Below are 24,048 nucleotides of genomic sequence, written 5' to 3'. Positions count from 1 at the left end.
TGAGCATACTATATAGAACATATTTATCTCCCCATCGCAGACATGTTAAGAGACTGTTAGAAGATTCTGCATGTCTTCGTTGTGGAGCACAGAGGGCTGAGTTAATGCATTGTCTATGGGAATGCCCAATAATATGGAGGTTTTGGACCCTTATAGGGAATTATATTAACAGAAATTTAGTGAATTGTTTACCCCTAACAACTGAATGGGCAATATTCGGTATTACACCTATAGGCACTAGAATGGCACAAGGGGTTAGAAAACTACTAATTATTCTATCGGCAGTAGCAAAAAAATGTATTTTACAATTATGGCTACAACCCACGGCTCCTACACTCGCCTTATTTCTGGGAAAACTTTTTAACATTTTCCTAATGGAATGGCTGGAAGCCTCGCTACAAAAAGAAAAATTCACAGAGAAGTTTTTTGAAACTTGGGAAAGCTACATAGGCACATTGTCTCAGTCACTCAAAGACCAGATGTGGAAATGTTTCAGACATACACTTTGGTATGAGACATGTGTTAGTGAGCAAGACCCCCCGATTTCCCTTAATGCTATATAGTTTGGATATGGGAGTTGGTGTTGTGGACCCGGGCTCACACTGTTTTGTTTTATTTTATTTTATTATATTTCATTCTATTTGTTTACCATTGTATAAAGTGTTGGTAATTGAATGTGCTTGAATACCGGATAATGGTTATTTTTCTGTAAAACACTATATTTAAAAATGTATGAGCTTATGCTTCATTTTCTGTTATATATTTGTTATGCTTCAATAAAAAAGCTTTGTTGAGAAAAAAAAAGTTAAAATATTTTGGGTGTGTTCAAAAAACTTCAGGCAAGCCAAAATACTGTGATTAAGTTAAGAACACTAATGGTAAGTAGGTAAAGAGCCACCACCTTAATAACTGCGCAGTGTGTCATAGTTGTTTTTTATTATAAAAAGAAAAACTATTTTTTATGTGTTAAAAAACTTCAGAAAGGTTGTTATACTGTATTTGAACACTAAAGGCAGTAGATCAAGTGCCACCATATCAATAATAGCACAGTGAGTCGATATGGATCACAATGATCAATCAATAGAACAACAGGAGCAGCAACCAAGTATTAGTGCTCCACTTGCTGCCACAAGTCATGACGATATTAGTCCTTCAACATCTACTTAAGCTGGTGCTCAAGGGCATAGAGGGTTTAAGTTAGGGCATCAGAAATCAAGACAATATTTTACATTGCTGAAAAAAAAATCACCTCTAATAAAAGGAAAGTTTCCTGCAGAAAAACATAAAATTGGCAACATGTCATACACCACACACAGTGGCAAAGAAAGGTTTAGGCCTTAGCCTTTATTGGTGAGTGGTGGTTCTGCAACTGCTGTCAGCAGGCATATTATTTTGCTTCACATGATGTTGCAAGACCTTCTCACTCAGGGCTTTATTTATTAAAGTGCAGTTTTTTTAGAAGAGGACATTTTGCTTATGGCAACCACTCAGTTTCTTCTAGAATGTGCTAGATAAATGATAAGTAGAATCTGATTGGTTGCTATGGGCAACAACTGCACTTCTGAAAAAAATGAAAACAGAAAATCAGTGCTGAAAAAAGCAATATGGAAGAACATACTGTGTGTTCAGAAATGTCAAAAATCCCTGAGGGGAGTCTAAGGCTGTCCACTAGTGCTATGTGTGAGCCTGAACTTTCTAATACATGACTCGTAGAGAAGCCTCTTTGCACTATTTCTGCACCCTCTGCAAATGTGGGGAATAGTAGCAGAAGTAAAGATGGTGACATCAAAATTGAGGATGCTACTAAGGAAGAGTAACAGGATGTGAGGAATATTTGTGTAGCTGATACCATTAATGAGGATGATGATGATGATGATAAGGATGTTGTTTGTGTACCAGTGTCAACCTGTTTGAAATATTAAGGAATTTCATAGCTAAATGGCTTAGCCTGCTTGGACTCTCTTCAGGATTTATCATTTCTGATAATGCGACAAACTGTGAGAGCATTACAGCTTGGTGAATTCGAACAGGTCCCATGTTTTTCTCACACAATCAACATTTTTTTTAAAAATGACAGGTGCGTGCAGCAGATGTTGTCTGTGGCTCAAACAATTTCAGGACATTTTCGCCATGTAGAAGATTTCAGTGTTGGCAAGAAAAGTTACATTTGCAATGCCACCAACAGAGGCAAGAAGTAGTAACAATATGTATATACTTCAGCAAATGGAGGAACAGCAACAATCCATCTAAACCTACTCAACAAGCTACAACATAGGAAGAGTAGGGGAAATGTAACTTAGTCCAGCACATTGGAGAATACTTTCCTGTGTGCAAGGTGCTGAAACCATTCAGTAGTCAGAGGAAAAGAAGAAAAAAGTATTCCTATAAGGTGCACTCACTGGATGAGTTATATATGTATGTATATATATTAATTGTATTATAGGTCCAGGTACACAGAAAACAAAATATAACTTATTTGTCATTAAAATGACTAACTGTTTACATTTTATTGTTTTTCCTGTTTTTATTATTTTTATTATAATTTATTAAAAGCCAGCGAAGTATTGTGATCGGTGTGATAATTATATCATTGTGTGAAATAAAGTGATTAAAAAGACACTATTACCCAATAATTGTCTAATTGACCTATGACACCAATGATGTGTATTGTTGTTTCGGCGTAACTATACCAATGTTATTTTAAATTATGTTGTTTAGTGGAAAGTATATCATTAGACTATATTGCATCCACTCAGATATATATATATATATATATATATATATATACTGTATATATAGAACATATCTAAATTGGTCAATCTATGACAGTTCCATAAATTTAATCCAAAAATTGGATCTACTGTATAAGATCTTATACCACTGAGATGATTAAGTCTACTGTGTAAGATATAATATCACTGAGGGTTGCTTAGGTCTACCTAAAATGAAATAATAATAATGACAGGATATCCCATGTATTCAATAATTGATAGAGGTTTCTATAGTTGTGTATGGTTAATACATTCTCCAAGATTTAACTATATTATCATCTCTACTTATTTAGTTGATAGCTTATATATGTAACAGATTGTTATAGCTCAATAATAACTCATTCATAATGTAACCAAAATGTATCACTCTATTGACTTCCTTTAAAAAGAAGAAACAATTGTTACTATTTATAGTGCTTTTGTCAAATAATCCAATTGTTGGAAATTCACTCAGCAGTTAGAGTACAGTACATAAATTGCACTTCGTATAGCAATGTTATCCAATAGGAATAAGTAATAATACACAACAGAGTTTAATCCTTATTAGGTAGAGAGATATGTGGGTTCCAGTGATCCATTACAATAAAGATATAGGGCTCTATTTACTACAATCCGCATTGGCAATGCAGATTGTAGTGTGATATTACCGAGTGAATTTGCATTGCGAATTTAGGCAATATCACAGGGATTTACTACAAATCCCTTGCAGGGACAGAGCTTGCGATAAAGCTCTGTCCCTGCAAATCCCCTTCAGAGACTTATCACGGTATTTTCGCAAAAAATACAGTGATTAAGTGCCCGCGCATGCGCCGACCGGTCGCCGCTGCTACCCCCCTCCGGCGCTAAGCCCCACCCCCCAGCGCTAAGCCCAGCCCCCTGTGACCCCCCTCTCCTTTACTTACACTTACCTGCATGCTCCAGGCCTCCGTTGATGTTGTCCATTCCTCCGGTCAGGTGATCTCCCATACTGCACTGGGGCCCGATCACCTGATGACCGGGCAGCAGTGCACTGTGGGAGACCAGCTGACCAGAGGGGAGTCATCACCGGAGGCCCAATCACTGGTCCCTGGAGTCAAGTAAGTAATTTTTTTTTACCATTTTTTTTTTTCTTTTATTTTACAGTAATCAGCTGATTACAGGGACCGACTCACAGCTCCGCTCTCCCCGTTAGAGCAGGCCAGGAGTCTGGTAACCGGGGGAGACCCTGGATAATGCCACCTCCAGGTGGCATTATTATCACAGGGCTTTCCCCAATATTTTTTTCACATTTATTTTTAGTAACTATGGTCAGATCACATTTCCCATTACAGTTATGGGAAATGCGATCTGATTACTAAAAATAAGTGATACTTAGGGCTTGGAGTAGAATTTTACGAATATACGAATAATTTTATAAAAATATATATATACCTCATTACATAAAATAATAAGTATTAAACACAGGGATATATAGAAATAAATGGTGAAAAAAGAAAAATTTAAAAAATTAATAACTAATAATGTGATGTGACAATATAAATAAACTACAACTTTACTGAGTGATCATATACATATATACACATATATACATACACACATATATACATATATATATATATATATATAAGTAGAAAAAAAGGGGGGGTAGCACTCACCAGTCTTCTTAAAAACATCTCTTTATTATATCTCAGTAAAAATGTTTACAACATTTCAAAATCCGACGTATCGGTCCTGTCCTTGACAAAGGTCCATGCACAGGACCGAAACGTTGGATTTTGAAATGTTGTAAACATTTTTACTGAGATATAATAAAGAGATGTTTTTAAGAAGACTGGTGAGTGCTACCCCCCCCCCCTTTTTTTCTACTTTTGCATGAAGAGGATTATTGTGATCCCATATGGGTGTGTCACCCCAGCAATTTATTATTGAAGACGAGAGAGTGGACCTTTTTGGATTATATATATATATATATATATATATATATACATATTAAATATTCAGAATAAAAAAGTTGTGTACATGTGAACTAAAATATTAATATTATTAATAAATAATAATTAATGTGGTACAATTGTAGTTAAGATTATACATATATATAATATAATATGTGCCTATAAAATAAGTGATGAATAAGTGATACATTATATTATAGTGATGAAGTGATATCCATAATAATATATATATTAGTACTAATTCATTCCTATAAAACCCCAATAATCAAGATAATATATTTTTTTTTATCAAAGCCCATTAATTATAAAAATTAATATCATTAGTAAATATGTTTGTTTAAAAAAATAATCTTGTATCTATAGACAGATTTGCATATAATCATTGTGTTGAAAAATTATTACAGTCCTTTGAGATCAAATATTGATTTAGTTTAGGATTACATTGTAATTTATATGTTCATAGAGTCCTTGTGGTTGAAGACCTCCTAAAATGAAGGTCCAATAACTTTCTCTTTTTAAAAGTTCCTCGGAAATACTTCCACCTCTAATTCCTAACTTCACCTTTTCCACTCCAAATGCTTGTAAGCCACTTGTATCCGCATTATGTTTCTCATAGAAATGTCTCGCAACAGTTGTTAATTGTTTAAATTTTTCTAGATAATTTCTAGAGTTCCTTATGGTACCTTTATGTTCTAATAATCTCTGTTTAAGTGGCCTTGTAGTCATACCAATGTACCGTTTGTTGCAGGGGCAGCTGATGCAATAAATCACTCCCATGGATCTACAGTTAATAAAATCCTGTATAATGTGTTTCTTCTGATATTTATCTTCAAATTCCATGGTGCATTGCATATGGTCACACGCCTTGCAATTTCCACATTTAAAGGACTCCTTGACTATGGGCTTTTTTTTTATTAGTATTGGTGAAATGGCTTCTTACCAATCTATCTTTTAGGTTAGATGATTGCTATACAGAGTGCAATTTATGTACTGTACTCTAACTGCTGAGTGAATTTCCAACAATTGGATTATTTGACAAAAGCACTATAAATAGTAACAATTGTTTCTTCTTTTTAAAGGAAGTCAATAGTGATACATTTTGGTTACACTATGAATGAGTTATTATTGAGCTATAACAATCTGTTACATATATACGCTACCAACTAAATAGGTAGAGATGATAATATAGTTTAAATCTTGGAGAATGTATTAACCATGCACAACTATAGAAACCTCTATCAATTATTGAATACATGGGATATCCTGTCATTATTATTATTTCATTTTAGGTAGACCTAAGCAACCCTCAGTGATATTATATCTTACACAGTAGACTTAATCATCTCAGTGGTATAAGATCTTATACAGTAGATCCAATTTTTGGATTAAATTTATGGAACTGTCATAGATTGACCAATTTAGATATGTTCTATATATATATATACCTGAGTGGATGCAATATATTCTAATGATATACTTTCCACTGTACAACATAATTTAAAATAACATTGGTATAGTTACGCCAAAACAATAATATACATCATTAGGTCAATTACACAATTATTAGGTAATAGTGTCTTTTTAATCACTTTATTTCGCACAATGATATAATTATCACACCGATCACAATACTTTGCTGGCTTTTAATAAATTATAATAAAAACAATACAAACAGGAAAAACAATACAATAAAATATAAACAGTTAGTCATTTTAATGACAAATAAAAGTAATATTTTATGTTTTCTGTGTACCTGGACAATTAATATATATACATATATAACTCATCCAGTGAGTGCCCCTTATAGGAATAGTTTTTTCTTCTTTTCCTCTGTGTATTGATTTTATTCCTGGGAGCACCTCCTCCTGAATACTATATTGGACTGAATGAGTCCTCTGTAATTTAATAATTTATGTATTGGATTGGATGAGATACTAATATATGCTCAATAAATGATTAAAGTTTGTGTGGACACTTTCTTTTCTTTTTTTGTGCATACCATTCAGTAGTCACCTGTTAAGTTAGATCAGTCTCTGCCAGCTTGAGTCAGGTGATTCCCTTAATTAGAAATTTGGAAAAGCAACTTTAGAAACTAAAGGAGGAGATGATATTCAGTGATTCCACTAAGTTGTTTATTCACTTCACCAGGATCCAAGGGCTGTCAACATTTGAAACTGGATCACTACATTTTGTTGACGGTGCTTGATCCTAGATGTAAGTCATACGTCATGTCTTTCTTTCCAACTGACACAGATCTTAAGAGATGCAAAGAGTTCCTTGTGAGCAAGCTGTCAACTCAAGTGGCACTTGACAACTTCTCCTCCTTCAGCTTCTCCAGCAACTGCTGCTGCCAGGAAAAAACTGAGCTTTCCCAAGAGACCCACTGATGATTCACATGAGTCAACACAAAATTTTGACATCTGATCAGGTCTAAAAAAAATGCCCAAAATTAGTGACACCTCTACTATAATGCAATCCGATATGTTCACAATCCATAGAATGGTGGATAATTATTTTAATGACAGTGTACAAATAGACATGTCAGACAGTCCCTTTGACTACTGGGAGGAAAAAAAGACAATTTGGATGCCCTTGTACATACTGGACTTGCTTTACTTGCTGCCCACCCTCCAGTGTGTCCTCGGACATAGTTTTCAGCACAGCCGGGAACCTTGTCAGCAATCGGAGTAGGAGGCTACTTCCTCAAAATGTAAAAAAGATGATGTTCATCAAAATGAGTTATAAATTCCATGAGGAATACCTTTACCGCCAATTACATCAAAGTACAGAGACTTATGTATTGGTGGATTCCAGCGGGATGAGTTAATGTTGTGTGAAGATGATGTTAACACTCATGTAGGTGAGGAGGAGGAGGATGACAATGATAACATCTTGCCACTGTAGAGAAGAGATCATTAACCGCACTGTTATCTGCATTAAGCCGATCATTAACAACATTTTTAGCTGTCTTAAACCCATTGGTAGCTTGTTTTGTGGGGGCCCAAATATACCAACCACTTCAGCCACAAAAGTGGCAGTCCCTGTCACTGAAGTGATTGGTTTGTTAAACTGTGCATGTCATTTTTAATATAAAACATAAGGGTGGATGACAGGGCCCAATGGCAGTTCCATCTTCCTCTTTTCTTTGCATTATGCGCTGTTTGGGGCACTGGTGACTGTCTTTTGCATAGACAACAAACAAGTTTATAGTTTATTAAACTGCCATCCTGTCATTCACTGCTGTGTGTTAATGTTTCATAAATGTCCTATATTCTTTTAAACTGCTGTGCATTTGTGCCGCTGCTCTGCCACTTAGTTTAGCCAGCCAGCTCGCTGCAGCCTTTGGTCTATATTGATGAAAATAACATTGTGTGCTGTGAGATAATCTAAATTGACTTGAAATGACTTGAAATTAATGTTATTGAGGTTACTAATACTGTAGGATCACAAACAGGCACACGTTATGTTATTTTAGCTGTTTTTATCATTTTTAAAAAAAAAATACAGATCCAAAACCAAAACACGATGATGAAAGGAACCAAAACCAGCGCACATCTCTAAAACAAACAAATGTCAGTGTTAAAAATAGCAGAACAGAATTTATAAGTAACTACCAGCCTGATTCAGACATGGAAACAATGCCGATGTTTCCATAGTTTGATCAATTATCACGTCCATCAGGTTTAATTTTCATTGTCGCCTGCAATGTGGATTTATTTGCAAAGTAATTGACAGGCAGGCACTGTTTCTGGTCGGGAATGGTGCTTACGCACCATGGGAAGGGCTGTTAATAGCATTAGCATAAAGTAACAGGCGTGACTACGGCAAAAGAAGCTAAAGCGGTCGTAGTAACGTGCAACTCAGAATCAGCACCTATATACTAATAAATCAAACCCGGGTTTTAAAACAATTATAATGTGCACCAACAAGTTTCTTGGCCAACAACGAACTATTGTGATGAAATGCTATCTATAAGTGAAGTGTGCAGAATGGGGAAAATTTCCACGGCAATTGCTGGTCCCTGTGTAGGGGTGGGGCTTTATGTTGCAATTCGCCATGAATTGCATCATTTATCCCTGCCCCTATTTAAATTTTAGCCAATCGCTGCAATTTTGCCATGAAGGGGGTGTGGTTTAATGACGTGACCCCCATCAGGCCCCGCCCCTGTCACAGCCCACCTGCTTGTCCTTCCCAGGCTTCCCTCGGTAAGGAGAAGCAAAAGGTAGGCAAGTATGTATTATGCATGTGATGGAGTCTGAAATCTGGAAAATCTGTGCAAATGCAATTTCTTTATCTCTATCAATTAGATTACATTGTACACACTATCACACCCCATAATTTCAGGCCTTGCTGTCTGGCTGAGGGGAATGAAGGTGCACCCACAATTCTCCATTCACTATAAATAAAATCCTTAAACCGGCTCTTACTTGCACCAAACCTTCTGGAACGCTGTCTTTTCCACATACTAAATAATTTTCGTAGAGGTTAAAAAGAATGAGCTAGAAATTCGGGACACACATATAGTCATACTTGCCTACTTTTGAAAAAGCATTTCAGGGAGATTGTGAAAGTAACACCTATGAGCGCGGCGGTAAAGTGGACTGTACTGCCACATCTGACGGGTGTATCATAAAATTGATTTACATCCAAATGTAAAAGAGCCCCAAAGCAGTTAATAAGATCTATTTGTTGATGAAAACACACTGATACTTTTCAGAAAATGCATGTAGCCATAGGGATCATTGTGTCTTATAACCAATGCAGGGAAATTATACGAATGATCCCATTTGAATGTATATAAATCTGTTTTTTCTTAATATAACAGCTTCATAGTGGGGGTAAGGTGCAATCAGGGAGATTGCTAGACTTTTCAGGGAGTCAGGGAGATTGCTACTATTTCAGGGAGTTGGCAAGTATGTTTATACTGTAGACCATTTACAACTTTCCCAGTACTTCTCTCAGAAAGGGGGTGATTCAGGCTCAGATGGTATTGCTATAGCTGCTGCTATGGTAGGAGCCACGATAGCACTATTATGGTAATGCGGTATAAGGCATCATGCCTCCTGCATGCATTACTGATCCGAGCTGCGTCCAAAGACACAGCATCAGACCATCGTAGTTATCCTAGGCCGGGTGAGTGACTATGGAGTCACTCCAGCCGATGATCGGGAAGAAGGCGAGCTGGCGGATGCAGTGTGATGCGCTGGGCAATGTTTTGCTGTGAAATCTAAGAGGTATATAGATCTTCTGCGCACTGTGGATCACATGGGACATGTACTATGCTTTTGATAGCAGCTGCACTTATCAGGGACCAACCTAATTAGCAAGTTATAAAACAGAGAAAAGTGCTTCGCTTATCTTGTATGGAATGGATGAATGCATATTATATGAACACAGAATACTAAAATAGATGATACCTGATACAGATTTAAGAAATATAGATGTTGTATTTATTAACGATTCAACAAATGACTGTACACATATGTATGTCTAAACTGATCAGACACACTTGTGCATAAAACTTGTAAAAAGAAAATATATCATATCCAGTATAATCAAACAACCTGTTATCAATTGAAATATAACTGGTTTCGTAATTTAGCCACTATTTAATAGAATAGGTGTTGCTAGTTAAAAGTCAATATCCTTGTAAAATAAATCAGTAATGGTGCATTCAGGCTTCCTTTATTAAGAGAGTAAATAACCCTCAAAGGATGGTTGTGAGTTCTAAAAAGTCTTTCCAAATTGTTAAGATAAAACTTGTTATTAATAGTCAATTAAGCGGCGTCCCGCTTGTGAAAAAAACAAATCAAGAACAAAAAAATGATTATATATATAGTCTTGTTGTAGTGTGAAGGGGGTTCCCGTTGGTGCACATATAGCAGTGCAGGGGGTTAGAGAGCACACTTGCGCCGAGGGCTGCCGGCGTGGGTAACAACAGGTGCTCTGGACTTGATTCAGTCTGTTGCTGCCTGATCACTAGGGTCCGCCTTGTTACGGACGTCCCCCATTGTCCAGAGCAACGGAGCTGATACCTGTGTCTAATGTGGGGGTAAGCCGGATCAGAGCTTATGAGGGCCTTCACCGGGTACCCGCCACTACGGAGACTCACCTGTTGGCTGCCGCGCCGGTTGTTCCTCTGTCCGGTGCTCAATCTCCCTGCTGCCTGTACTGCTGGCTTCTCTTCTCTCTCTCTCGGCCGGGCGCCTGATGGACCACGTGATCGCTGTAGTGCCAGAAATCCCGTTCAGATGTCTTTACTTCTGTACTTCTGTATACTACCAACGCGTTTCAACCAAGTTCTGGTCTTCCTCTGGGGATTGCTGTGCTTGTCCTCCTCCGTTTAGCTCATTTAAAGGTTGTGTTAATTGATGAGGGTGGTGCCACATCATTTCTGAATGTCTTCCTGATGTTCAAACATGTCGATCACAATTAACTCTGTTGCTAATCAACTGTTCCTAATCTAATGGTCTCTTTGTATCTGGTAACTTGATTGTTGCAAACAATATCAATTTCCAATCATGATGAATTGAATACTGCAATGTAACTGAAATCGCTGATAATACAGAAAAATAAATAAATAAATAAACCATATCTAATAAACACAAAAAAAAATTAATAATAAATAATTATGTAGATAGTGATGTCTGTTTTTTAAAAATATATACAATATTGATTAATATGAGTTGAAAAGTAATATGTCTAAGTGTATAGTATAATACAGAGGAATATATAATAACTAATAAAGTTAAGTAATAAATAATTCTGTAAATAGTGATGTATGTTTCTTTGTATATACAGTATTTATTGATCTGAGTTAATAGGTAGTGGTTTATTGAATATAAATGGAGACCAGTCTTGAGATTTCATCATATCATTGGTTTATCCCATTATATGAACTTATTCCCTACACATATATATATATATATATATATATATATTTATATATATATATATATATATATACACACATATACATACACACACACATATATATATATACATATGTACATGTGCAAATATACCCAAAGATACAAATATGAAACTCTTCAGTGTCACTTGAGCCTGCGTCAGATGATAGATAATGTATATTGTATCCTAAATATTAAAGTGATATGGATACCAAGGTATGTATATAAACCTCATATATTGTAGATTCTCTACATATGTCTAATTGTTCCCAAGTGTTTTACAGGGAGTAAGTTATCGTGAGAAGTCTGAACTCTAATGTCTGGACTGACTACTATGTCATGTTCATTCACATATTAATGATTTAATTTCATTGTCTCTATTTAGTCCGGATGGCATGAAAGTTTTTAATTCGTACATCCATCTTAATTCAGTTTCATTTAATTTGTGACTGTAGTTACCCCCCCTCCAATTAGGTGGCACTTCTTCAAGTCCTATAAATTTGAATGTATCTGGATTGCTTTCATGAAATTGCTTGAAGTGTCTTGATAAATTGTGATCTTCCAAACCTTTCTTGATATTCCTTATATGTTACGTAATCCGGATTTTAAGAGGTCTTGTTGTTCTCCCACATATTGTTTGTGGCATGCGCATTCCAGTAAGGTGAGTTTATCACTGATGGTATATACTTTTCCTGTAGATGTTGATCCAAATTCTGTTATTGGTTTAGTGCTGTGTGCTTGCATGATTTTGCATTCCTGACATGTACCACATGTATAGAATCCTTTCTTTTGTGTTTTCATATCTATAGTTTTCTGTACATACTTCTTTGGCCCGATGTGATTCCTCACTAGTTTCTGTCTCAAGTTCGGAGCTTTCCGAACTTGAGACAGACTCTAGTGAACCCCCTTCACACTAGTACAAGACTATATATATATAATAATTTTTTTGTTCTTGATTTGTTTTTTTCACAAGCGGGACGCGGTTTAATTGACTATTAATAACAAGTTTTATCTTAACAGTTTGGAAAGACTTTTTAGAACTCACAGCCATCCTTTGAGGGTTATTTACTCTCTTAATAAAGGAAGCCTGAATGCACCATTACTGATTTATTTTACAAGGATATTGACTTTTAACTAGCAACACCTATTCTATTAAATAGTGGCTAAATTACGGAACCAGTTATATTTCAATTGATAACAGGTTGTTTGATTATACTGGATACGATATAGTTTCTATTTACAAGTTTTATGCACAAGTGTGTCTGATCAGTTTAGACATACATATGTGTACAGTCATTTGTTGAATCCTTAATAAATACAATATCTATATTTCTTAAATCTGTATCAGGTATCATCTATTTTAGTATTCTGGTTTCATATAATATACATTCATCCATTCCATACAAGATAAGCGCAGCACTTTTGTCTATTTTATGTTTTGCTGGGAAACCTTGGGTCCTGGATGTTACTTTGACAGGGACCACCTAACTAAACATTATTGTAGACTAAGTACACCCCTCATGGCAACAGTATTCCCTGATGGCAGTGGTCTCTTTTAGCATTATAATGCGCTCTGCCACACTGATCTCAATCCAGTCAAGCATCTGTGGGATGTGCTGGAAAGTCCGCCTCATAACTTACAGGACTAACGTCTTGGTACCAGATACCACAGGACACCTTCTTCAGGTCTTATGGAGTCATTGCCTTGACAGGTCAGAACTATTTTGTGGGACTTACACAATATTAGTCAGGTGGTTTTAATGCTATGGCTAGGCCTGCACTAGACTTATATGGCCATGGACTTGCCTGTGACTTATAATATATTTAGACTTTACAGCAGGGGTGGCCAGACTTTTGGACTTGGTGATCTACTTTTAAAACTAAAAACCTTTTGTGATCTACCAAGCCCGAAAAAGGAGAGTTGGTACGCAAAAAGGGGGCGTGACCTCACAGCAAGGGACGTCTGTCCTGCTGAAATCACACATAGTATCCCATAGTATTCAAATTTCTTCACACAGCAGCACAATCTTATTCACATTACACCACATAGTAGTGCCCCTTATACACAATGCCCACAGTAGTGCCGCTTATACAAAGACCACTGTAGTAGTGCCCCTTAGGCAAAGCCCACTGTAGTAGTGCCCCTTATTTAATGCTTTGTGTGGTAATGCCTCTTATTCAATGACTCCAGTAGTAGTGCCAATTATGCAATTCCCCTTGTAGTTGTGCCCCTTATGCAGTTCCACCTGTAGTTGTGCCCATTATGCAATGCCCCCTTTATTAGAGCCCATTATGCAATACCCCATGTATTAGTGCCCCTGTAGTTGTGCCCATTATGCAGTTCCCCTTGTAGTTGTGCCCATTATACAGTTCCCCTGTAGTTGTGCCCATTATGCAAAGCCCTCTGTATTAGAGACCCTTACGCAATGCCACTGTAGTTGTGCCATTATGCAATGCCTCCTATACTAGAGCTCTTTATGCAGTGCCCCCAGTAGTGCCCCTTATGAAATTCTGTTTATGCAGTACCCCCAGTAGTGCCCCTTATACAGTGCCCCCAGTAGTGCCCTTTATACAGTGCCCCAGTAGTGCCCCCAGTAATGCCATTAATGCTGTGCCCCCAGTAATGCCCCTAATGCTGTGCCCCCAGTAATGCCCCTAGTAATTCCCCTAGTACTCGTGCCCACTCCCCTGAGCAGTACTTACCTTTCTTCACGCTACTAGAGATGAGCGGGTTCAGATCTAAGAGATCCGAACCCACCCGAGTTTAGCAGATCTGAGTCGGATCCAAGCAGGCTCGGGGTTTCCCGCCTGACTCGGATCTCAAAATTGAGGCAAAACCATAGAGACGGAAATCTCACGGTTCGCGAGCTTACGTCTCTATGATCAATGTAGTATATAGGGACCACGCTGCAGACACCATTTCACTCCTGCTGTGGAGAATAAACAGGGAGGGTGGGTAGTGTAGGGCTGGGAGAGTTGCTGGTGTTGTGCTGTCTGCTGTCTGCTGTGTCCTGGGCTGGTGCACTGCTGATCCATTCTGGGTTGGTGCTGTCTGCTGTGTCCTGGGCTGATGCTGCTGGTCCATTCTGGGCTGGTGCTGTGCTGTCTGCTGTGTCCATCTGGGCTGGTGCAGAATACATCTGGGCTCTGCTGCGTCCATCTGGGCCCAAGTTCTGGACTAAAAAAAAAAATAGTAAAAAAAAAAACAATAAAAGTGTCTTTTTGTGTAATATTTTTCTGTGTGTGTGTGTGTGTGCATGTTAGGCTTAACCGCATAAGATCCAGCATGCAACGTAAGTTGCAACCTAGTGCTGCCCAACTCCAGTTGTGATCAATTGGTGCTCTGGGTCCAAATTCTGGAGCTGGAAAAAAATAAAAATCATTTGCCATTTTTTTCTAATAATTGTATGTGTGTCTGTGCAAATTAGGTTTAACCACACAAGATCTAACAAGTCGGCAATGCAACCTAGTTCTGCCTGACTCCAGTCGTGATCAATCGGTGCTCTGAGCTCAAGTTCTGGAACTGAAAAAAAATAAAAATCAGTTGTCTTTTTTTTGATCTTTTACTGTCTGTGTGCGTGCGTGTTAGGCTTAACCGCACATGATCCAGCCTGCAATGCAAGTTGCAACCTAGTGCTGCCCGACTCCAGTCATGATCAATTCGGTGTTCTGGGCCCAAGTTCTGGAGTTGAAAAAAAATTAGAATCAATTGTCTTTTTTTTATCTTTTACTGTCTGTGTGTGTGCATGTTAGGCTTAACAACACAAGATCCAGCCAGCAACGTAAGTTGCAACCTAGTGCTGCCTGACTCCAGTCATGATCAATCGGGGCTCTGGGCCCAAGTTCTGGAGCTGAAAGAAAATAAAAATCAATTGTCTTTTTTTTTTATCTTTTACTGTCTGTCTGTGCATGTTAGGCTTAACCGCACAAGATCCAGCCAGCAACGCAAGTTGCAACCTAGTGCTGCCTGACTCCATTCATGATCAATCAGGGCTCTGGGCCCAAGTTCTGGAGCTGAAAGAAAATAAATATCAATTGTCTTTTTTTTCATCTTTTACTATGTGTGTGTGTGCATGTTAGGCTTAATCACACAAGATCCAGCCAGCAACGCAAGTTGCAACCTAGTGCTGCCTGACTCCAGTCGTGATCAATCGGTGCTATGGGCCCAAGTTCTGGAGCTGAAAAAAAAAAATCAATTGTCTTTATTTTGTCTAATATTTTTGTGTGTGCGCACGACTGCACGTGTGTGAATTTTGTAACCGCACCTCGGCTATACTATTGGTGCTTGTGACACTGCTTCGAGACCACAAAAAATATGGAGGGTTGTCACTGTCACATGACAGGAGAGCAAGGCTAAGAACCACATGTTGTAGCTGCTGCCAGCAGTGCATGGCCGTCAACTTCCTCATCCTCTATGAAGGCCCATGCCCCAGGGCTTAAGTCATGCCATCGATATGGTAAAGCTACAGTACTTGTACTGAAGTTAAGGAAAAAAATTGAAAGGAAATTTGCCTTTAAATAAACAAAAAATTGGCAATATGCTCTTCACTAGACGAAGTGGCAAGGAAAGGATAAGGCCTTGGCCTTTCTTTAGGAAGACTGCTGATTTTGATAACCCTTTGGAAAAAACAACTGTGTGCCCTGAGAAATCGAAATCACAAATCCCCGAGGAGAGTGCAAGTGTGTCCACGGTTGCCATGTGTGAGCCAGACCTAAATACTAGTGTACTGGTGGATCCTCCAAGTTCAAACATTTGTGTGCCCTATGTAAATGTGGGGAAGGGCAGTCAACATCTTGCAGACGTAGTCATTGAGGATGCTTCTGTGGAATTGCACATGAGGAGGAGGATATTTTGGTAGTTGAAGGCGCTAAGGATGATGAGGATGTTGACGATGAAGATGTTGGTGATGAGGATGTTGATGCCGAGGATGTCCTTTGTGTAAGTAAGGCAACAGCTGTTGCCCATGAATTGAAAAAGCCAAAGCCCATTGTTGTCATGTCAGGGCAAAAGACAAAAAAATCCAGTTCTCACGTGTGTAATTATTTCCACCCCAATCCGGCCAACAGTTGTCAAGCCATATGTAACCGTTGCCTAGCAAGAGTGAGTAGAGGGAGGTACCTAAACCACCTAGGAACCTCCTCCATCTTACATCACTTGGAGCACATTCATCAAATATCAAAGTGTACGTCGCCAAGTTTCAAAACTTAACAAGTCCAGTGTCACCTACCTGCTCCGTGTTATTGAGGATATTAATACTGTAGGAACAAACAAAGGCCCATTTTATGTGATTTTAGCTGTTTTTTTTATTTTTTAAGAAAAAATCCAGATCCAAAACCAAAACACGAAAACAAAACATGGAGGTGAGGTTTTGGCAAAACCAATCCAGATCCAAAACCAGGGGAGATCCAGATCCAAAACCAAAACACGTGGGTCGGCGCACATCTCTATTATATACTATATACATTATCTATATATTGTTTATAACTGAAACATACTATAACATAGCTGATATAAACAACCTGTTCCTGTGTAGAGAGATCTTTTTGCAAATACTTTAACCTGAATATTTTTCCTCAGATGGGGGTTTGTGTCTGTGGATTCCTAATTCTTGGCTTCCTAAGCTCACATGTTGCCACCTACAGTAGCGGACTGTTCTACCAATCATGTGACACAATGGCACCAACCCATGGCTCTGTGCCAGAGACTACAGCACCACCATACACAGTTTCTGCATCCAGCTACACATACAGCCCTGGAGACCAAATCACAGGTAAGAGCCCTTGCTGCTGTTCTAAGTTAAAGTGGATCTGTCACCTCAATAAAATAATACTTATTGTGACAAGTAATTTTCCATTTTAGTTTGCCATGACTTCATAGTTTTATATCACGACAGCCATCTAGAGCAAGGGTGGCCAACCGGTGGCTCTTGCACCACGTGCGGCTCTTTTGTTTTTGTGATGCAGCTCGTAGCTAGGCAGACCCCCACTGTAACTGTGAACACTGGCCACTGAAGCAATCAGAGGCTAAAGAAGCCTCTGATCGCTTCAGAGCTCAGCGTTTCCAGTGATGCAGTGCGCAGGTGACGTCATGACATCACCCACGATATGAGGAGCCTGCGCGCCTGCTGGATCTAGTTAGATCCAGTAAGCGTGGCAGTGACAGCAGGAGCCCTGACAGAGTGGACCTGATGAGGTAAGTACTGGGCTGGGGCCAAGAGACACTGCATATGGGGCACAACTACAGGGTGGCACTGCATATGGGCACAACTACAGGGGCTACTGCATATGAGGCACATCTACAGGGGGGAATTGAATAGGGGCACAACTACAGGGGGCCCTGCATAAGGGGCACAACTACAGAGGGCACTGCATATGGGGCATAACAACAGGGGGGGCACTGCATATTGGGCACAACTAGAGAGGGCACTGCATATGGGGCACAACTACAGGGGGGCACTGTATATGGGGCACAAATACAGGGGGCCCTGCATAAGGGGCACAACTACAGAGGGCACTGCCTATGGGGCACAACTACAGGGGATCCTGCATAAGGGGCACAACTACAGAGGGCACTGCACATGGGCACAACTATAGAGGGGCACTGGATATGGAGCACAACTACAGGGGGGCACTGTATATGTGGCACAAATACAGGGGGCCCTGCATAAGGGGCACTACTACAGAGGGCACTGCATATGGGGCACAACTACAGGGAGTCCTGCATAAGGGGCACAACTACAGAGGCACTGCATATGCGGCACAACTATAGAGGGGCACTGGATGTGGGGCACAACTACAGGGGGCACTGCATAAGGGACACAACTACAGAGGGCACTGCATGTAGGGCACAACTACAGGAGCCCTGCATATGGGGCACAACTACAGGGGGTCCTGCATAAGGGGCACAACTACAGGGGGCCCTGCATAAGGGGCACAACCACAGGGGGCACTGCATGTAGGGCACAACTACAGGAGCCCTGCATTTGGGGCACAACTACAGGGGGCACTGCATATGGGACACAACTACAGGGGGCCCAGCAAAAGGTCATGTGCCTGCAAATGTCATACCAAAGTTGTGCAAATGAGGCGTGGCCTTGTGACTGGGTGCGCATGCTATCGGCTCTTTAACTTGACTACAGATATTGTTTGGCTCTTTGCCTCTGACTGGTTGCCCACCCCTGATCTAGAGAAGAATTACTGAGATGGCCTTGTTGTGCTCTACAGAGCCCTGTAGCATTGGTATTACTATTTTTTTCTAGTTGTTTAAACATAAAAATATTCTAGTAGACATAATGGGCTGATTCTGAATCACTCACAAAGTGGCTGTAGCCTGATTTACTACCTTGTACTAGTATCCATTAAAGTTTAAACTAAAGTGGGGTTCATGCATGTGCAAGTGGAAACCCATGTTACCCACTGGTTTTACGTCGACCACTGCTAGATGCAAGAGATATGTCTAGAGCAAGTTTCCTTACCCCATACGCACAACTCAGAATCACATGGGACTTTAGATAAACAACCACCCATGAGATTAACATAAATCAGGTGGGTTATGTGCATTTGCATTGTTACCGCCCAGTTCATGCCCCCAAACCTCCTATTTCACAGAAAGACAGATCTAGCCAGGTATCATCTGGCTCAGATTAAAAGTTTAACGGTGCATGTGCTTTATACAAAAGCTCACCATTTGTATCAGTGAATAGAGATCCGTGCAACTTAGAATAAGGTCCAATATGTTATATCTAAAAGCCTCATCAGAATTTTTTTTCCTCAATGGGGCAGGTAAATGGCCACATTCATTTCAAAGAGATGTGGAGGTAAATCATTTATTTCATAATTAATTCCCTACTTTGCACAGATGTTAACAGAACAGAAATTGCAGCAAGTGAGAAATAAATATTAAAATACTTGTAGAGAGGGCATCTCTCTCTCTGTGTATGTATGTATATACTGTATATATATACATATATATATATATTAGGGATGTGCAGGCTCGGATAGGTTCGAGTTTGCACGTGGAGTTCGGATTTTTCCCTCCAAAAAAACGGAACTCAGAACGAGGCAAAACGTCATCTTACATGGACGAACATCATCATTCCTGGTCTTTTGTCCAGGAATGATGATGTTCGTCCATGTAAGATGACGTTTTGCCTCGTTCTGAGTTCCGTTTTTTTGGAGGGAAAAATCCGAACTCCACGTGCAAACTCGAACCTATCCGAGCCTGCACATCCCTAATATATATACACAGTATATATATATATATATATATATAGGGATGCAGTCAGGACACCGACGGGCCACTATCCCGACCACCGATATCCCGACACTGACAGCCTGACAAGGGACTAAAGATCCCAATGCCTATCATTAGTCCCACTACAAAATACTGACACCCAGCATACTGCAAGAAGGTAAGCTGGTTGTCTTAGCATCTAGCTGCAGGGGGGGGGGAGGGTTAGGTTTAGGGAGCCCCGGACAGACTTAATGTTAGGCACCCCCCGGGATGGTTAGGGTTATGGTAAGGAAAGGTGGGGTTAGGATTAGGCACCACTAGGGGGGATATTAGGGATAGTCACCCCCCCCCGGGAGGGTTATATTTATGGTGTGCGGGGAGGGGGGGTTAGGTTTAGGCACTAATGGGGGGGGTTAGGGTTAGGCACTTGTGGGGAAGGTTAGGGTTAGACACCACTAAGGGAGGGTTAGGGTTGTGGGGGGAGAGGGGAGGGTTATGTTACTTACCAGCCCCAGTCGAGAATTAGGTCCGTCAGGGTTCCGCTGTCGGTAATTGATCCGACGGCTATTCAGCTGCTGGCATTAAATACCGATTCCTATATATATATATATATATATATATATCTCAACAAACACATACATACAAACACACACACATATATATTAAATGAAATGTGTCCTTCCTTTCCATAGTCACTCTGCAGGCAACTTCTGAAACGTCCTTCAAAGGATTTCTCCTGCAAGCTCGATCATTGCCGGGAGATGAAATTGTTGGTCATTTCATTGTGATAGATCTCAACTCTCGAAATCACACTTGCGGTGATACTCAGGCGAGTATACATTTAACATTAATAATCTTAATCTATTGTTGCAATAAAAAGTATCATATAATGTTGAATGTAGTCTTCATTCTAGCACCCTGCACCTGTCACAACATGTGCAGTTCCTCTATCCAGCCTGGGGTGTCGCTTTCTGCTCTGGTGATTCTAGCACACTCTCCTGATGTAACAAACTGCTGAAATACAGCAGTTTGTGCTCTAGAAGCACCAGAGCAAAGAGCAATAGCCGGTGGGTTTTAACAGGTGCGGGGTGATGGATTGAACACTCTAATGTATGACAGTGTTTTACAAGACTAGACTATAGGCAATACTTTTTGGAATAATGACCAAAGGTGACTGGTAATGTTTCACTCTTGCTTTGCATGTGAGAACCACATACTGAGAGAAGTTCAGGGCTGTCTGGTGCTGTATTATTTAATTACTGACAGAGAACCATTTCAAAACTGCAGGCTAGTAGGCAATGTATTCATAATTGTTGTTTGAAACAGACTATAAAGTGTGTCAGAGGATACAGAGAGGGAATGGGATTGAAATGCCGGCGGCTGTTTAGCCATTGGTTCAAATCCAAACAGTGGATGCCCGACAGGAGGAGATCCCGACTGGGGCAGGTAAGTATTCTAACCCTCCCCTGTCCCTCCCGAACCCTAACCCTCCTTTAGTGGTGCCTAACCCTAACTTCCCCCCTTAGTGCCTAACCCTAACCTCCCCCCAGGGGTGCCTAAACCTAACCCACCTTACCCCCCCCTTGGGCGCCCCGGATTCGCCTTCGTTCGGGCTAGCGTCCTCGGCCTTCCGGCATCCGGATTAACATAGGCGTCAGTGTTTCGACACCTATGTTAAATCCCTTGCCGGGATTCCACTGTCGGGATCGAGACCGGCGGCCTCATAACTACATCCCCCAGAGAGAGTGTCCACAACCATCTCATTCAAATGTTGACATATAAATTATAACACATCACATATATTTATCATGAAGACTATGTACCAAGGATTAAGGTGTCTATTTGTCAAAAGAAGATCCCTAAATCTGGCAAAAACATCAGTTTTCACTGGATTTAAAGAGTCTCCATATTTATCAAGACTGTGCTTCAGGCCAGGGCCATAATTAGGGGTGTGTGAGCGGTGCTATCACCAAAGGCACCGATGCTGCCCCACGGCTGCTACATTTGCTTTACGGGGTGCCTTAAATGGTACCCTGTATCCAGATCGCTGTTGCTGAGCTGAGCGGAGTGTCCATTGGATGCAGTATTCTAAAGCTTCCGGGAGTAGTCAAATTAATAAATAATTAGAAAAATCAATGACAAGCTTATAAATTGCTGTTAACTCCAGAATTATATAGTTTGAATAGTAAGGTTGTGATCCAAACTGATGATAAAATTTAATGTATTCCAGGATGAATGGTCCCTCTAAACCTCTTATTTGACCTCCAATGAGGGATCACTGTTCAAACTATATCATATCGTAGCTGGTGGAACACCTAAGGGGAGTACTGTAGTAAGAGCTTAGGGCAGGGTAGATTATAGTGAAGAGGGCAGTTTTGAGAAGAGCTCGAAATGCTAGTCGTTAGGGGAAAGTCTGGAAAGGCGAGGTGAGGAGATCCATAAGTGACATAAGTCTTGAAGGTGGGAGTGAGAAATGACCATAAGAGAGGAAACAAGAAGTAAATTAGAGGCAGGAGTGTGCGTATCTGTATACAGGGTCAGAGATGTACAGTATGAGGGGGGGTATTTGGTCAGTGTGAATAGCTTGCATTAGATTCTATAGGTATTAGAAAGCTGGTGTGGAGCGCAGCAAATGTGGATCAGCAAGACAGAAAGATCAGCTTAGTTGTGGCATTTAAAATGGATCATGGGAGTGAAAGATGGGTGAAGGTTAAGGCCAGTTGCAGTAGTTAAGACAAGACATGATTAGAGAATGGACAATAGTTTTGGTAACATGCAGAGTATGAAAGGGGGATGCTATGGAATGTTTCAAGTAGGGGTGACATGATAATACAATGAACTGGATATGTGGATAAAAGCTTAGGGCGGCAGGCAGAGGGAGCAGGACACAGTGTGATGTTGTCACCCATTAGGGGGAAAAGAGGGAATGTAGCGACAATTAAAGGAGCAAATGGGTTATGTGTCCAGTGCACTCCTATATGTTGTGTGTTTGTTATCCTTAGGATATATGTATATATATATATATATTATATATATATATATATATATATATATGAAATAGGAATCAAAGTGTTCTAATACCGTGTTTATTTTCGCTAAATTGCACTATTATCGGAGACACAATTCTCAGGCGCAACCACTATTAGTGTCAATATAGATAATGACCTGGATCGTACCCTGGGGTGGTTTTAGGTGAAGTCAGACTGCTCCTTTAGGGTGTCTCTTTCAGTATAGCACAGTGTGCCTACGTCTACCTAAAGCCAGACAGTGCAGCAACCTATGTGGTTGACTGTTCTGTATAAAAGTCTATGTCCTCCTTACACCTCACATATAGGTGAGTGCTGGACACATAACCCCTTTACTTGATATTTATGTATTACGCGCCTGGACAGCTCGTGTGCCCAGTGGCTTCTGACACTAAGGACCACCAAAGCGCTCGTGTATTATAACTCCAGAGAAACGACAATGAGAGGAGGAAAGATGATGAGCTCAATTTTGGGTATGTTGAGCTTTAGGTAGCATTGGACACCCCAGTGAAGAAAGCAGAGAAGCAGGATAAAAGAGAGTGAGAGAGGTCACGGGAGAAGAGTTGTTGCTCTCTTGCCGGAGGACATGTTTGACAGCTGATAATGGGTTTCTACCTCTGCATTAGTATTGCACCATGATTGGATACAAGTAGTGAGTGGCCTTGTACCAGATACTAAAATCTTATCTGATGATCCTACAAAACCTCTTGTATAATCCCCTCACGTGATCCCAGCAGAGAACCAATATAAACATGTGAAATGGCTATTGTTACTTATAAGCATCACTTCCTTGCCCTTTATCCCAGCTGCTTGCCAATTTATTATGGAAATATTGTGTCATCTGGGAAATGCATGATCGTTTACTGATTGGTTTATTTCATTGCTAAATACAGTATTTGTTTTTCAGAATTCATCCATTAGCCATACAAATGCTAGTATAAAAACCAGTATCTCTGCGCTGTGGGTGGCGCCAGCAGCAGTCAGCCGTGTACATTTTAGGTGAGTATCACACTTCTTTTGAGCTTATAGATACTAGCAGAGGCAACTTACAAAACTACCAGAATACTTTGCTTTAAGAAAACAGACTGCTATCAAATATCACGTCATCATTCCACGTGAAGCTGCCAAAGCAATTTTTAGTAGAGCTGTATAAGACACTGTAAGGGGGTGTTCAAT

At 39.9% G+C, this 24,048-nt stretch overlaps 1 protein-coding gene across 1 annotated transcript in view; it reads left to right on the top strand.

The window, feature by feature from the left end:
- LOC148540741 (ferric reductase 1-like) overlaps positions 1 to 24,048 on the top strand; it is a 134,745-nt gene that overhangs the window by 56,853 nt on the left and 53,844 nt on the right. The window contains exons 3-5 of the mRNA XM_088481963.1: positions 17,192 to 17,384; positions 20,539 to 20,675; positions 23,780 to 23,871. Coding sequence (XP_088338089.1) covers positions 17,192 to 17,384; positions 20,539 to 20,675; positions 23,780 to 23,871 — 422 coding nt within the window. The remainder of the gene's footprint in view (positions 1 to 17,191; positions 17,385 to 20,538; positions 20,676 to 23,779; positions 23,872 to 24,048) is intronic.

The sequence above is a fragment of the Taudactylus pleione genome, unplaced genomic scaffold (assembly GCF_031769625.1).
Source record: "Taudactylus pleione unplaced genomic scaffold, aTauple2 ptg000017l, whole genome shotgun sequence".
Classification (NCBI taxonomy): Eukaryota; Metazoa; Chordata; class Amphibia; order Anura; family Myobatrachidae; genus Taudactylus; species Taudactylus pleione.
This window is presented reverse-complemented; position numbering and strand designations above follow the sequence as displayed.